The sequence below is a fragment of the Eleutherodactylus coqui genome, chromosome 7, assembly GCF_035609145.1.
Source record: "Eleutherodactylus coqui strain aEleCoq1 chromosome 7, aEleCoq1.hap1, whole genome shotgun sequence".
Taxonomy (NCBI): Eukaryota; Metazoa; Chordata; class Amphibia; order Anura; family Eleutherodactylidae; genus Eleutherodactylus; species Eleutherodactylus coqui.
Window position 1 is genome coordinate 52,389,570 of NC_089843.1, and position 14,674 is coordinate 52,404,243.

General features: G+C 45.7%; 1 protein-coding gene across 3 annotated transcripts in view; it reads left to right on the forward strand.

Annotated features, from left to right (window-relative positions):
• The window catches only part of UVSSA (UV stimulated scaffold protein A), an 89,665-nt gene that overhangs the window by 43,051 nt on the left and 31,940 nt on the right, over window positions 1–14,674 (forward strand). For all 3 annotated transcript variants that reach the window (XM_066573010.1, XM_066573009.1, XM_066573011.1), the window contains exons 9-10: window positions 10,369–10,534; window positions 10,996–11,121. In XM_066573010.1, coding sequence (XP_066429107.1) covers window positions 10,369–10,534; window positions 10,996–11,121 — 292 coding nt within the window. The remainder of the gene's footprint in view (window positions 1–10,368; window positions 10,535–10,995; window positions 11,122–14,674) is intronic.

Here is a 14,674-nt window from a genome sequence, read left to right on the forward strand (position 1 = left end):
ATAACCCATTACTAAGTGTCATAGCAAGCAAAGGCGATCAGGATTTTTAATCGCTTTTCATTAGTAAAGTCTCTTGTACATTGGCACTGCATATCAGAAAGTCAGGGCTTATTTGAGGAGTCAGCAGCTGCTTCTTATTAGTAGATGGACCTCTAAGCTGGGTACACATGTCCTGCTGGTTATATATATATATATATATTTATTAATGCATTCTTTTTCCAATTGCACCAAAAATGCAGAGGTAATTTTGCTGCAAATTTTACCAAAATAGTCAAGGGAGAGAGCACATAGTGCTATGGCCATCACAACAGCCCTCCACCCAGTTCTCTCCATTGACAATGTATGTACAGTATATGCTGGATGAAGGGAATTTTGTTTTGCCTAAATAACCAGGGAACCGTCTGGATTGGCTGGGGATGAGAGAGTTGGTTGCACCTGTTTTCAATTGTCTAAAATGGCCATAGCTATTTCTAACTGCCTAATGCACTCTGATTGGCCAGTGCTGATCATGTAAGCAAGACTGGCCAATCGCAGAGCAGGTATCTTGCACTGGGAGTCTAACCGTGACTGATGATCCATGCCACGTAAAACCTCCCCAGGCTATAACTGAATCTCCGCCGTACATAAGTGTTGGCACAACGCACTCCGGCAAAAGACATTCCCCAGCCGTCGTCCACACCCAGGTACCTCCGTCTGATTGGACAATGGGGTAGCGTGATTTGTAACTCGATACAACAGCCTTCCTTTGCTCAACTGCCCAATGACGACTCTCCTTGGAACATTGTAGATGGGCCAATGCATTACGCTTCTTGATGGATGGCTTCTGTGCAACGGTATAACCCAAGTATCCAATAGATTGTGGTTATTGTCACAAATGATGCCTCCGAGGGTCTGCGTCTTATGATTAGGACACATGACATGCTAATTACACACAATTCATCTTACTCATGGGGTGTCTGTACTTTTAGTAAGGATGGTGTACTATCACTTTATGAGATGGGGAAAACCCATAACCTCTGTTAGGAATAATATTGTGAGCAGCTAAACCTTTTCGGGTTAAAACTATAAGGTTTTGATGTATTTCCACAGCCAAAGTAGTGATTAATCGTAGTACCCAAGGAGCTCAGTGTGCATCAGATTGTTTTTGACTGGGTTTCCCCATTATGCCATCTTCCAGTTCCAACACTCCGTGTGTTATGGCACATGCCAAGAGACGCCTAATAGTAATATGCCGCACTCCAACTGCATGCCCAAGTAAATGAATAGGTTTATGTGACGTTTCAACTTCTCCATGAGCCAATGGGGAATCACATGACCTTATCGGGGCTTCTGGGTACAATTTCTATACGAAGTTTAAGTGAAAAACTTGTAGGACAAATGTGTAGAGGAGGTGGAATACAGATGGCTGTGGGAGTCGGGTGAAAGGTCCCATCCATCAGCCTGTCTCCTTCATGAGCCGCTTTTATGCCTTTTGATACAATGAGGGTCCGGGGAAGTGATTATTTCCTCTTTGTAATTAAACGGGAATAAAACATGATTAAAACAAACAAGTAATTGCATTTTGTAGACACTAGTTTTCCCGGGCACTGATTAAAAATGTTGTTTACACAGTCTGGAACCTAATAGACTCATAAATTCATCACCAGGAATGGGCTTTGTAAAAGGCAGCCATGAAAGTGGCTTCTCTTTCTAGGTAATCACCAAGTATACACACATCGGCGGCCGTAGACAGAGCTATAGTCTGGCTGATTTACAATGGGATGGTCCAACAATCAAATGTTTCTCATTGTCTGTCAAGGATCAGATAATAAGCATTTTGTTTCTGCCAGTGATAAGTGGTGTCGGAGGTGGCTCGCCGCCCCTGATCTCCCTCCTTCCCAGTGCAGTGGGGAAGCTGGGGAATGTAGCTTAAGGCCCTTTTAGACACAGCGATTTTCGCTCAAAAATCGCTCAAAGCAGTCTTTTAAGCGATAATCGTTGTGTCTAGCTGCACTCACATCGTGCAGTTTTCGTTAACCAGTCGCTGATCATTCTCTTTCAGCATGTGATCAGTTATCAGGAATACACAGCAGGATACAGCTGGTACTATTGTTTCAGCTATATCCCGCTCCCGGAAGACAGGTGGGGTATGAAGAACACAGCTGTCCAGCTGTGTTCTTCATTCCACGCTCGGAGCGCTCAGCTGTATAACAGCCGGGCATTCCATGCGGGGAACAGCTATGTGCAGAAGACAAGCAGTCCCGCTTGTCTTCTGCATCCCCCTCTCAGAGCGCTCGGCTGTATAACAGACGGGCGCTCCGAGCTGAGAACCGCTGCATACAGAAGACAAGCAGCCCCGCTTGTCTTCTGCATCCCTCGCTCGGAGCGCTCTACTGTATACCAGCGGGTGCTCCGAGCAAGGAACAGCTGGATGCAGAAGACAAGCGGCTCCACAGAAGACAAAAAACCTTCTCGGCCACTGCAAAATAAAAATGAAGCCATATTCCTTGCACGCTCGTTCCCCTGCTGGTCTTCATTGCCAGCTGCACAAGACCAGCAATGGCAACAAGCCCAGGGTTATGTGACCGCTGCAGTCAATCACATGTCCCTGTGAAGGGGCACCATTGCTGAAGCCAGAGGAGTAGGCCTGGGACCATCGCAATGGCAGCTCACGGGATCGGTTGAGGAAAGGGACTTTTTTATGCTTTTATATAGTTGTTTTTTTTTTTCTCCCCAGACTACATCTTTTAAGTTGTCTTAAACATTTGAGGTCAATGTAATCTTGTAAGGGTCGGGGCCCTGAAAGTTCATTGCCACGCTCGGACCATCCTTTCTATCATAGTATTGGTGAGAGGGAGTGCGCTTGACGCTGTCGGCAGTACGACTGGATGTATATAGACTGTGTCTGACAAAGATGTCCGAATGCTGATAGCATCAGTGGCGCTTTGCTCGCTTCAATCTGTCTGCCAGCAGTCCTGATAAACACGGAGTGACATAGAGGGGAAGCATCCAAAGCAAAAGAGCACAGTGTACGGTTCTTTATCTGTGCACTACATGATGATGCTGCTGCAACGTGCTCTACCGGTTCCTGCCTTTATCACTGCCCGGGTGTGAAGAACAGCGTGCCTGCCTTACACCACTGCGTTATCGGGGGCCAGAGCCAAGTACTCCTGTAATCTACTTGATTTAGCGGCGGGAAAAGATGAAGCTGTCATTCTTTCGCTTAGATTAAGTGTAAATATATACTTAAAAGTATCCCTCAGGGCCAAACATGACCATTTTGAAAGAAGCGCCCCCTTAAGTGCCCAGCTGGTCCTCTTCTGCTAGGGTAAAAGAAACCTTATATGATGCCCATTAAAATCAATAAGTCACTCCCCCCCCCCAATAGGCCCAAGAGTGAGAAAGGCCTTTTGTAATGACTGCACTTAATAGGTATACGGATGCTGAAGAAATGAAAAAATGAGCTTTGCAAATTGTCTTTAAAGGGGTTTTCTGAGATGTAAAAAATAGTTACACGGGGTAGGTCAAGGTGTAAAATGGAGAAAAGGCCATTCTCGGCTTTCTAATGGCCAGCTAGTCCAGTGCTGTCACTCTGGTCTCCACCAGTGTGATCCCAGAAGCTACTGCAGTGGCCAAGTGCCATTCAACATTCACATGACCGTTCACTCCATTATTGGCCTCTACGGCAAATGACCGCTAAGGCCATCTGACTGAGCAGTCATGTGAATGATGACCGCCATATAACAGCCACAGTCACTTCTGTACGTGAACTAGACCGAGGTGCCATTGGAAAGGTGTATCACATACGGCTGCCTGCATGCTGAGGTGCTGCACGTGTTTGCCCTCGTGTCAGTAAGTATATGGCCGTTTTCAGTGATTGTTTCCATTGAAAAGGTGAGTGTGGCTTTTTTCTGTTTTACATCTTTTGGCCCCCTGTCCACGGCAGTTTGCTATGGGAAGCGCGGGCACCTGTCCACGAGTGGAGAATCATTGCAATTCTGCGCTCGCGGCGGGCAATTTGCAGCATGCTGCGAATCGCCCCAATTCTCCACTGTCAGCCTATCTATTAGAGAGGGCTGAGCAGCGGAGATTCGCTGGCGGCTCCTGCTCCCGGGCGGCGGCTCCCGAGGCGGAGCTTCGCTGTGGGATACCGCATCGCCAATGGTCAGCCGTCCTTTACCTGCCATTTATTTATTTGTTTTAATCTTGGAAAATGTCTTTAATAATCTATCACATTGTTCCTACAGCTCCTATGCAGACCCATATGTTTCCACGGTAACAGACTACAAACAAATCATGTTTATTCTAAACCTGCAGTTATACCCATCTGTCGTTTACTACTTCTCTTCCTAAAGTTATGTTGGCAAAATGTGAAGGCAGTTGGATAGTATTAATGACTGCAGGATTAGACTACACAGGGTTTGGTTGTAGTCTGTTACCATGGAAACATATGAGTCTGCCTAGGAGCTGTAGACAAAGAAAAAACAGTAGGAGGTTTTTAAGATTTGCGAAGTTGATTTATTTTTTTATCCATATAATGGTTTGCGAACGTGGCCTTTTTTTAAATTTTTTTTTTTTATTTTAAGGTCATGTTCGCATGACTGTGTGCTGTCTGTGTTGTACAGACTGAATATGGACAGAACATACACTTGTGTTGTCAGGGTAATTCTGTGTACAGCACCAATTAGGCCCACTCCAATGCCCCGTTTCCGGCGGTAAAGAAAAAACGCCACACACGGAGGTCTGGTATAGTTCTTCACACTGGGCGTAACTGCGCACTTTATTGCAGGTTACATGCTGTTTTATAACCCTTGCTGTGTCACTAGGAATGCGTGACTGTCTTATTGTCCTATTGGCTCAAATCCACAGCATATCCATATATGTAACGTCCGCAGTTCCACCTGAGGCAGGGTTAATCATTTAGGCAATTGAGTTAATCATTATCCAGGTGAGACCCTTCCAGTTTCCAGTCTTTTTGCAAGGAGTTACGTAGTCAGGCATTCTGTCCTCCTTGTTGGCTTCAGATTACATCTCTCTGTTCTTGCAGAACTCTTGTGTAATATCTACTCAATTATCATTAAGGTCCATATTAAGTTTTTCCATTACAGTATTGCATAGTATTAGCACACGTGTAAAAAAGGAAGGACATAGAGCTATATATATATATATCCATATCTTCTACCTACATACACCTATATTTCCCTCTCAGTGTGAATGGGCGCTAGGCCTCATTAAATAAGGGTCTGTCCCCAGACAATCCAAAGCAGATTCGCTTTCAAGAAATAACTGCATTTATTTTTTTTTTGTGACACTGATTTCATTGATATCAATAGTAGCCGTGCCTGCAGTTACAAGCGCTGACCACTATAAGGAGGTCAACACTGAGGCTTCTGTGTATTTCAAGCTGAAGTCTCTGCGCCGACCTCCCATATAGTGGCCAGCGCTTGTAACTGCAGGCATGGCTCTCACTGAGCTCAGTGAGAGCCATGCCTGCAGTTACAAGCACCAGTCATTGCACAGAGGTAGTCGCGGAGGCTTATGCTCCGACCTCTGTGTTATTGGGCGCTGACAGCATGCGCCCGCTCAGCTGATCGATCGGGGTCCCGAGCAACAGATCCCAGCCAATCAACTATTGATTACCTATCCTGAGAATACGTCATCAATAGTATTTCGCTGGAAAACCCCTTTAAAACTTTATAAACTTTTTTTTTTTAGTCCCCATAGGGGACTTGTACTTTAACTTGCAATCATTTGATCGCTCCTGTAGTGTAAGGTAATATGATAGTATTACATTATACCGCGATCTGACAGGCAGTCAATCAAGCCATGTCACAAGCAGCCATGGCATCCCTGGGGGTCTTCAGAGGGCCCCAGGCTGCCAAAGCAACCGAATGACACCCCACGATCTATTTGGGGGGAGGCGTGGGGTGTGGTGGTGGCGTTCGTAACCCTGCAAAACCCATCGGGGGATTCAAATGTTGCTGTCAGAAGTAACGGCGACATTTACAGGTCTAACTGCCGCCATCGGCGTTCTCGATGATCGCGTTTGTCAGCTGTGAGAAAACTGCCAACCCCTGCATTGTACGGAATGGGATCAGTTCCCGGCACCCCTCAGTACAGACCCTGAACGTACAGGACGCAACTGTACATCCTGTGTCGTTAACAGGTTAATGTGTTTCTGTGATTGTCTGGCGTGTTTACATGTGATCTCATGATTGCGGCATTCAATTTTATACGGCGGTTCCTGTAAATTGCGTGCGGCCTCTTTTCTGCTGTGTTCTATTAAAATCTCACTTAATCACTATTTAAAATTAAGTGTATTTCTAGCAGTCTGGGGTGATTTTTGGAGGCTTTTGCGTATACCTCCAGCCCAGCTCCTCCCCGCACAGGCTTACAGCGCCGAGCAGTCATATTTTGGCTTCTCGTAGTAAGCCCACACAGCTGTTAAGCCCGGTACATAGACTCCGCTTTTATCTCTGGCGAGTGAATTTTCACGCAGGGGCTTTTATCACCCCCTCTAATCCCACCATTTCTGTCAGGACATAATCTCTTTCTCAAATTTACATTTTAATTACCAGACCAGCTGAACTGGCTAAAATCAATAATGTCAGCATTCCGCGGCCTATCTCCGAGCGGGAGCCCTGCCTCTCTATTTCCCACTATCGATTGATTTTCCTGAACACAGTCCTCTTTATTTCTCCCAGCAAATAGGTGCCATTTGGTCATTTAAGGCATTAAGAGAAAGAAAAAAAAAATTCTCTTACCGCGTTACGATTACGCTCTTTTTAATGCGGTTCTTTATGGGATCGTACGAGAGATTTGTTTGTTTAAGATTGGGGAAGATTTGGCGCTTTGGCTCTTGTTAGGATGTTGGATTATATTTAAAATGGACTAGAAAACGGATTTATAAATGGTTTACACGGTAAATTACCGTATTTCTCTGACTGTTAGACGTCCCCCCAGGTTTAGACAACGGAAAAATATATTTCATACTAGCTTTAATGTCTCTGAGGGTCTAACAAAGTGGAGGGGCTACCGTCATTAACTTTGATGACTATTAACCCCCTTTTCTAGAACACCAGTCAGTGTGTCCATTCAAACAATGGCGCAAGTACATAAGTTCACATTATACACATATACAGCACTGCTGCACCACTTTATACACGTGCACAACACACTGCAGCATGTAAAACTCTGCAACATTCACATACATACATGCCCCCCCACACACACACAGCTAGCATGTTAAACACTGATTTTATTACCACTAACTCCCCACATACAATTGTAGTTTGTGGGGGAGATATATGAGTGATCATCAGCATTTTCTGATCAGGCAGGGAGCGGGAGGACTGTGCAGCTGCAGTGTGTATGGCTGCAGAGTTCTCTCCTGTGTCAGTGCACTGCGGCATCATTAAAGCAGCGGTCAGGGTTCTCTGGATCTACCAGATCCTCCCTGCCCTCTGGACAATAAGGTGCAGAAGCTTTTCAGCAAGATTTTATCTTGCTGAAAAATGTGTCTTCTAGTCAGAAAAATACGGTACTTTAGTGGTGCTGAGCTACAATACCAGATACAAGCCATGGACGGGGGTGGTACTGTTTTTTGGGGAACACGCAGTCATGGTTTTCCAGTCTTGGATTACTCATGCAAATAAAGCATTGAAGAGTTTATATACAGGGAGGGCCATGGAAAAGTAGGCCGGCACCACACTCTTGAGGAAGCTGTTTAAAAGAAATTCGGTCTTTGTTGCCCATAGCAACCAATCACAGCGCAGCTTATACTGCTGAGGTAAAATGAAAGCTGCGCTGTGATTGGTTGCTATGGGCAACAAAGGCAGATATTTTTTTAGACTGCTTCCATACGGAATATTCATTTTCACATTGTTGGGTTACTCCCAGAGTAATCTGTGCCATCATAGAGTGAATCATGTGACCTGCTGGAGTGCACAGCGCTCATGATCTAGCTGATGCAATCATGAACACCCTGTTTAGGGAAGATCTTCAACCCCTCCATTGTAGCCTGCTCACTACAGACCACCAGAGCACACCATAAATGATCACACCGAGAACTGGCTTTATACTTACTTGACCTGTACATCCTTGCAGTTTCTGCATCCATTTCTATGCTGCACAACTGTCCGTCCAGAATAACTTGCATAAGAATGTTGGCACTGGGTGCTGCCATCTTGATGCTTAAAATACCCCCGTCTATGTTGATAGAGGTGTCCAGCTCGGGCTGCTGGAGACATCATGCATTCCACGTACGGAAAGTGTGTTGTGGACTGTAAACGTGGTCTCAGGCGCAGCCACCATTTCCCCCACGGTCCAGGTCCATGGCAGCGAAGACAGAGGGCAAACAGTTTGGGCAAGATGGACCCACAGTTTGCAACGATGACTATAGAAAAAGTCCAAAACACTCCAATAAGCCACCACAAGATGGTACAGATGGCAGTCCGGTAGGCCAACCCCAGCAGCATCCTTAGAGCAAGTGAGAATAGATCTACTAACATGTGGATGACTGGAAGACCAAATGAAGTCTCCAAAGCAGCGCTGGACGCTCGTCCAAGAAGTAGAAGGATTGGGCATAGCCTGCAGGAGGTATAGTAAACAGGGAAGCAGTGTCATTTTCAGAATATTCACCCGACGAAACCAGTAAAACTCCCCGCGCTTCCAAGCCGCAATATCACTGATGAACCTGGGGAGCAAGGTAAGCAGTTGTTGTAATCATAATCGAGAGATATCAGAGCCTATTGTAATACCTACATACGTAATGCCTGTGTTGGGCCACAGGAAAGAGAATTTGGGCTTGAGAAAGGATCCGGTAAGGTCAGCGAGGGAGATGTTCAAAGCCTCGGATTTAAACAAATTAATCTTGAAGTTCGACCGTTCTCCAAAGCAGGATAGCTCAGACATCAGTGAATGAAGGGAAATATGCAGGTTGGTGAGGTTGACCAAAAGGTTGTCAGCAAAGGCCAAACCTTTATACCCCACGGCCTGTATTTATATACCCTCGATGTCCTCGCTGCTCCGAATAGACGCCAAGAAACTCTTCATCACAAGGATGTAAAGAAGGCGAGATAGGGGGCAGCCCTGTCCTGTACCATTATTAATTGTGAGAGGGGCAGATAAAGAGCCACTGATTGATAAAGGGCAGTGAAGGTAGGGCCGAGGCTTTTTTTGTGGAAAGGCATCAAGAAAAGTGGGTCAGGCTACCCTATCAAAGGCCTTTTTGGCATGTAAAAAAAGGATTATGAGAGGAATTTGCTGTGATTGCACAAAATGAATGATGTCCAGAGTCTTCAGCTTATTGTTGTGGACCTCCCTACCTGGAACAAAGCCCACCTGATCAGGGTGACCTAAACTGGGGAGGAAAGGATTTAGTCTATTGGCCAACAGTTCTGCATGTATCTTCAGATTTACATTGAAAACAGAGCGAGGCCAATAACTGGAGCATGTTTGAGGGTCCTTGCCCAGCTTAGGGAGGACAATGACAAGGGCCAGAGTGGAATTGCGGGGAAAAGGGTATCTGCATATATGGAATTTAAAGCACTATAGCTATATAAAATTCGGCAGTATAAACTATCCGGTCCGGGACTGTTGTCCATCAAGTAATGCCTGGCAGATCACGGTATAACGGAATACTAAGCGGCTGTCCTTCGAGGGAATCTGTCGGCATCGTTTTGCAGCCCTCACTGAGAGCACTATATGGTAGTATCTGTCAGACTGATTAGTGATATGTCTGCTGTGTGGATCTGTGCAGGAGTTTTGGAGAAACTTGCATTTTATCCATAGCTGTGGGACACAGAACTAGTCTTGCATAGTCATGAGCTGCAGGCTGGCCACACCCACCCTATTCTCCAGCCAATGATTGGCAGCTCTCTCTATGCACAATAATAGGTGGATAACAGTCAATCAGTGGCTGGAGGGCAGGGGGGGTGTAGCCAGCTTGCAGCTCATTAATATCCAGGACTACTTTAGGTAGTCCTCTATGCATGTGCTGCTACTGATTAAAGGCAAAACTACAACAAAGAACCAGACCGCAGACATATCACTGTAATCGGTGTGCCTGTCACTACCTTGTGCTGCTCTCAGAGATGGGTACAAAAACATGGTCTCTTTAGGGGGTGATTGCCGGGTTTTCTCACAGATTAATGATCGCTGGGGGTCACTGCAGGACGATCAGGTATAATAGGCAAGTCCTCCTTGTAACCAGCAGAGATTATCCAAAGTGGAGACCCCCTTTAAATGAAGTTCATATTGAGTGTGTTTTAGATGGAACAGATCTTGTGTATCTACTGGTAAATTATCGGCACATTTCCTTTGGTGTGCATGGAGTGTCCACACGTTCCCCTCGTTGTATGGAGCAGTAACCTCTGTTCAATGTCACAGGTTTGGATGCTGCTCCGAAACCGACACCACCAGCAAGAACCAAAAGAACACGTAGCAGATGGCGTAAAAGAAAGAGGAATGACGACGAATCTGACCCAACCTGTGCTGCTGCAACGCTAAAAGCCATGCGGGACAAGCTGTCAGCCATCACCCCCTCAGCCTCCAGGTATTCAGTGACTACCAGGTGTAAGCAGGAGGAGATGACTGGGGCTGGTGGTAACCGGAAAATGTAAATGTTTGGGTCTGCTTATCACCTGTGAGATCTTTTTGCAGGCACATAAGAGGACCATTTTGACTAGTTTTCATAAACTATCCATTGGGTGTTCCACAAGCGCTATATCAAGAAGTGTACTACCTCTGAAATATCTAGGGCTTATATGGGTAAAGAATTGGGACCCTTAAATTCTTGATCAGCTTCGTTGGATAACATTGGTGGGTCTGAGGAAAGTTTTTCTACAGCAATGATGGACTCCGGTCTTTACTGCACAATTAGTGGGTTCTTTGGGAAGAGGGAACAGAATACTTGGGGCTTTTGCATTTGTGTAAAATTGTAGGCGCTGCGTTGGAAACCAGATTTGGACATCATTGCCCATGTGTTGTAATTTTTTGTGTCTTCCCCCCCCTCAGCTCAGGCGAGCACCGCAGTGAAAGGGCGAAGCGGGAAGAAGAGTTATCGAGAGCACCTGTCGTCCCGTTCGGGATAGATCTGCACTACTGGGGGAAGGATCAGCCCACAGCTGGAAAAATACTCAAGTCAGTAAACTGTTTGTGTTTTTAACAAGTGGGGATTAGTGGGGTGGAGGATGTCTGCTTTCCCAGTCCTATTAGTATTAATTTCGGGAACTATTTATCGGACGAGCCGGCTTATTTAGGCCGAGGTCATGGTCTGGCCACAGAGCGGAGATTAGGGGAATGAAGGATGAGCTGGTTTACAGAGAGGTGAATGTCAGGCCAGGAACCACCTGGAAATCTGCAGTCGTAGAAGTGAGATTGCAGTGACTTCTCACAGCGAGGCCGGCCGGTATGGAGATATATGCAAGCTAGTGTATTAGGAGAAAGATTAATTGGCTAGGTTCCTTTTGAAAAGCTGTAGACCACCATTTAAGTTTACATATACACTGATGTGCCAAAAATCGTGGGATAGCAGTTTGTAAATTGATTTATTAAGTGGTGTTACCTCAGGTGACACTTGGGGACGCCTACACCTGTAGAAGTTGTGAGGTGTTATCTTGTGAGTGAACATTGTAAGTTATCGACGTGCGAACGAGACATGATGGTGGGCGCCAGATAGATGCACCATTCCCCTTTGGAAGTTGTGTGAGCATTTTAAGATTCCTTGAACCATAGTCTTATGTGTCTACTGCGAATGCATCATAGTGGACAGCGCAATGGGCTCCCACAGGTGCCTTATGATCATAACTGGTGGCGGCTGGTTAGAATTGTTCGAACACACAAACTGCTCCGGCAGAAATCAAATCCACATTAAATACAGGAGGCCCCACATACACATCATACAGGTCAGTGCAGCGTTATTTAGCTTCCATGGACTATGGGAGCAGAAGACCCATCAGCATGCATTTGTTATCACAACAGCAGACACAGCGCTTCACCTGGGCTCATGCGTTGCTAACTGGACTTCAGAGGTCCAATGAGTTTACGGGCTCATGGTAGGGTTCATGCATGGCTCAGACCTCATGAAGTCATGCCAACAAGGCACTGTGTGTGGTGGTGGTGGTAGTGTCCTACTGGTGTGGGATATGTTCTCATGGCATGAGTTGGGTCAGTTGGTCCTTGTCATTGACCGTTTCCCGCTACGTTTCATTGCTTGGTGACCATTTGCAGCCCTTCATGGACTTCATGTACCCCTAAAATTATGGTATAATGCAGCAGTATTATGCACTGTGCCATTAGGGTCAAATTGTCCAGCTTTGGTTTGAGGAGTATTTTGGAGAAGTTCTACAAATGGTGCATCATGTGCCCAAGCTAACATTTATGGGATCTGGTGGCATGGCTCAACATCCCTCCAGAAGTCTTTTGTTCACTTGTAGAATTGATGCTATGCTAAGTTGCTACACTTCACTAGACTAGAGGGGGTCATACATATTGGCTCCTGTCCCATGACTTTTGGCACATTAGTGTAAAGTGCAAGCTAAAGAATTCCGTAGAACAGTCTGGAACTTGTGGATGGACTGTGTACAGGATAGGTGATAAGTCCTAGATCACTGGCAGCCCCATCACCAAAACCGTTCTGCCAGTGACTGATTTCACAGCTGGCGGCTTGTTTTTTTTCCTTGTGGCTCTTATGGATGCCCCAGTTACAGTGGAAAGTGCAAAAATATACCTATAAAGTACAAATATAGGTGGAGAAGCCAAAAAAAAAAAAAAGTGTCCACATCATTATGCACATTGTGTATCAAATCGACCAGACAAAGTAAGGAACTCGTCTTAATTATTTATTTTAATGTCATTTGGGCAAATTTTGAAGACTGCTGAATAGAGATGAGCGAGCGTACTCGGCCACGCCCCTTTTTCGCCCGAGTACCGCGATTTTCGAGTACTTCCGTACTCGGGCGAAAAGATTCAGGGGGCGCCGTGGGTGAGTGGGGGGTTGCAGCGGGGAGTGGGGGGGAGAGGGAGAGAGAGAGGGCTCCCCCCTGTTCCCCGCTGCTACCCCCCACTCACCCACGGCGCCCCCTGAATCTTTTCGCCCGAGTACGTTCGCTCATCTCTACTGCTGAACTGTACATTAAAAGTCTTGTGTTTTGTGGGTTTGCTTTACTTTTTGTACACGTCACCGAAAATAAAACTAAAAAAGAAAAATATAATACTGTAAGAAAAGTATTTAAAAACAGCCAAATAAATTATTTTGGTAGGCAAAGCAATTAACAAAAAGAAGTTGCTGTTAAATGGCCCCTACGTGTGGCATCTGGTCATTTAGGATCAAAATGTTCTTGCCATTAAAGGGTTAAATGAGATGCTGAGTTGTAAAAATGGGGGCGCTCTGAAATACTATACTTTTATAATCACCCGCTGCTTCAGGACCACCAATCCGATATGACTCTGCGGTCTTTGTTTGGATTGGCTGCAGCGGTGACCTGCTTGTATACCCACATGACTGCTACAGCGAGTAGAGTTCAAGATACCAGTGGTATCCTGTATACAGAACATTAGATATCAGATCCTAAGTCATGTGATCAGTTTATGGGACGTTACTGGGCCAGGATGAAGCTGCAATGTTGCAGGTCATGTGACGCACCACCAACGAGAAGAACTAGTGATTCGTTGGGGCTGTAAGTAAGTTAGAACATTCATTTCTGTGGGCCGTAGAATAAAAAAAATGGGACAGCTCCTTTAAAGGGGTTATAACAGGAATACCGATCACATGACTTGCTGATTGGTGGGGGTGGCCAGCGCTCCATTCATCCTGACGCTGGGGTGAAGCAACCCTGCAGTAACGGGCAGAGGGTGACATGGGACCACTGTTTTTGAGATTGGTGGAGGTCTCAGCGGTGACACCCTCTCCGATCAGCAAGATGTTCCCTATCCTGTGAATGGGGGATAACTTGTGATCCTGGTACGACCCATTTAAACAAAAACATTCTTCAATAACTGTATGATACACAGGTGTTTCTGTGGTTGGTTTGACGTAGCCGGCTGGTGTTTCATGCCCGTTGTATTCCTTCATCTTCTGTGCCGGCTCTAGTGCTGAGCAGTTGTAGAAGGGGCCGAGCATTCGTTCCCCCCTTTGGCTGGCACTTGTCTGAGCCTCGGCATTTTTATTTTACAGCTGAGTTATTCAAGTCACAGGTGAAATCAAAAGCATATTTCACAGGCTGTCGTGCGCTTGCTGTACGCCTTCACTTTTATGCCTTGCCATAAAATAGAGGGCACACCTCTGAACCTCACAGCTTATTACTACACATCTGCCAAACTAACAAAACATAATTTATGTCCAGCCACCACCGGAGTGGCCAGTTTACAGCTAAGAGAGATGCAGCCATGGAGGCGAATATTTCTGGAGGGAACTCCATTCATACTTTATTAATGGGCTGAAAATATTCCTGCATCGATTCAGATAAAATGCAGTCTGATTGTTAGCGGAGTCACAATTATAGAATCCAACAAATAACAAACAGTTGTACCGTCGATGTATTTATTGAGCACATTGACTAATCCTCAACAGTGCTGGGAAAAAAAGTAAGTGAACCTAAAAATCTTTAGCACCAGTTGCCTCCACCAAATGTTTCCTGTAGCTGGAAATAAGATTTGCACTTGGAGGAGGAATTTTGGTCTATTCCTCTGTGCA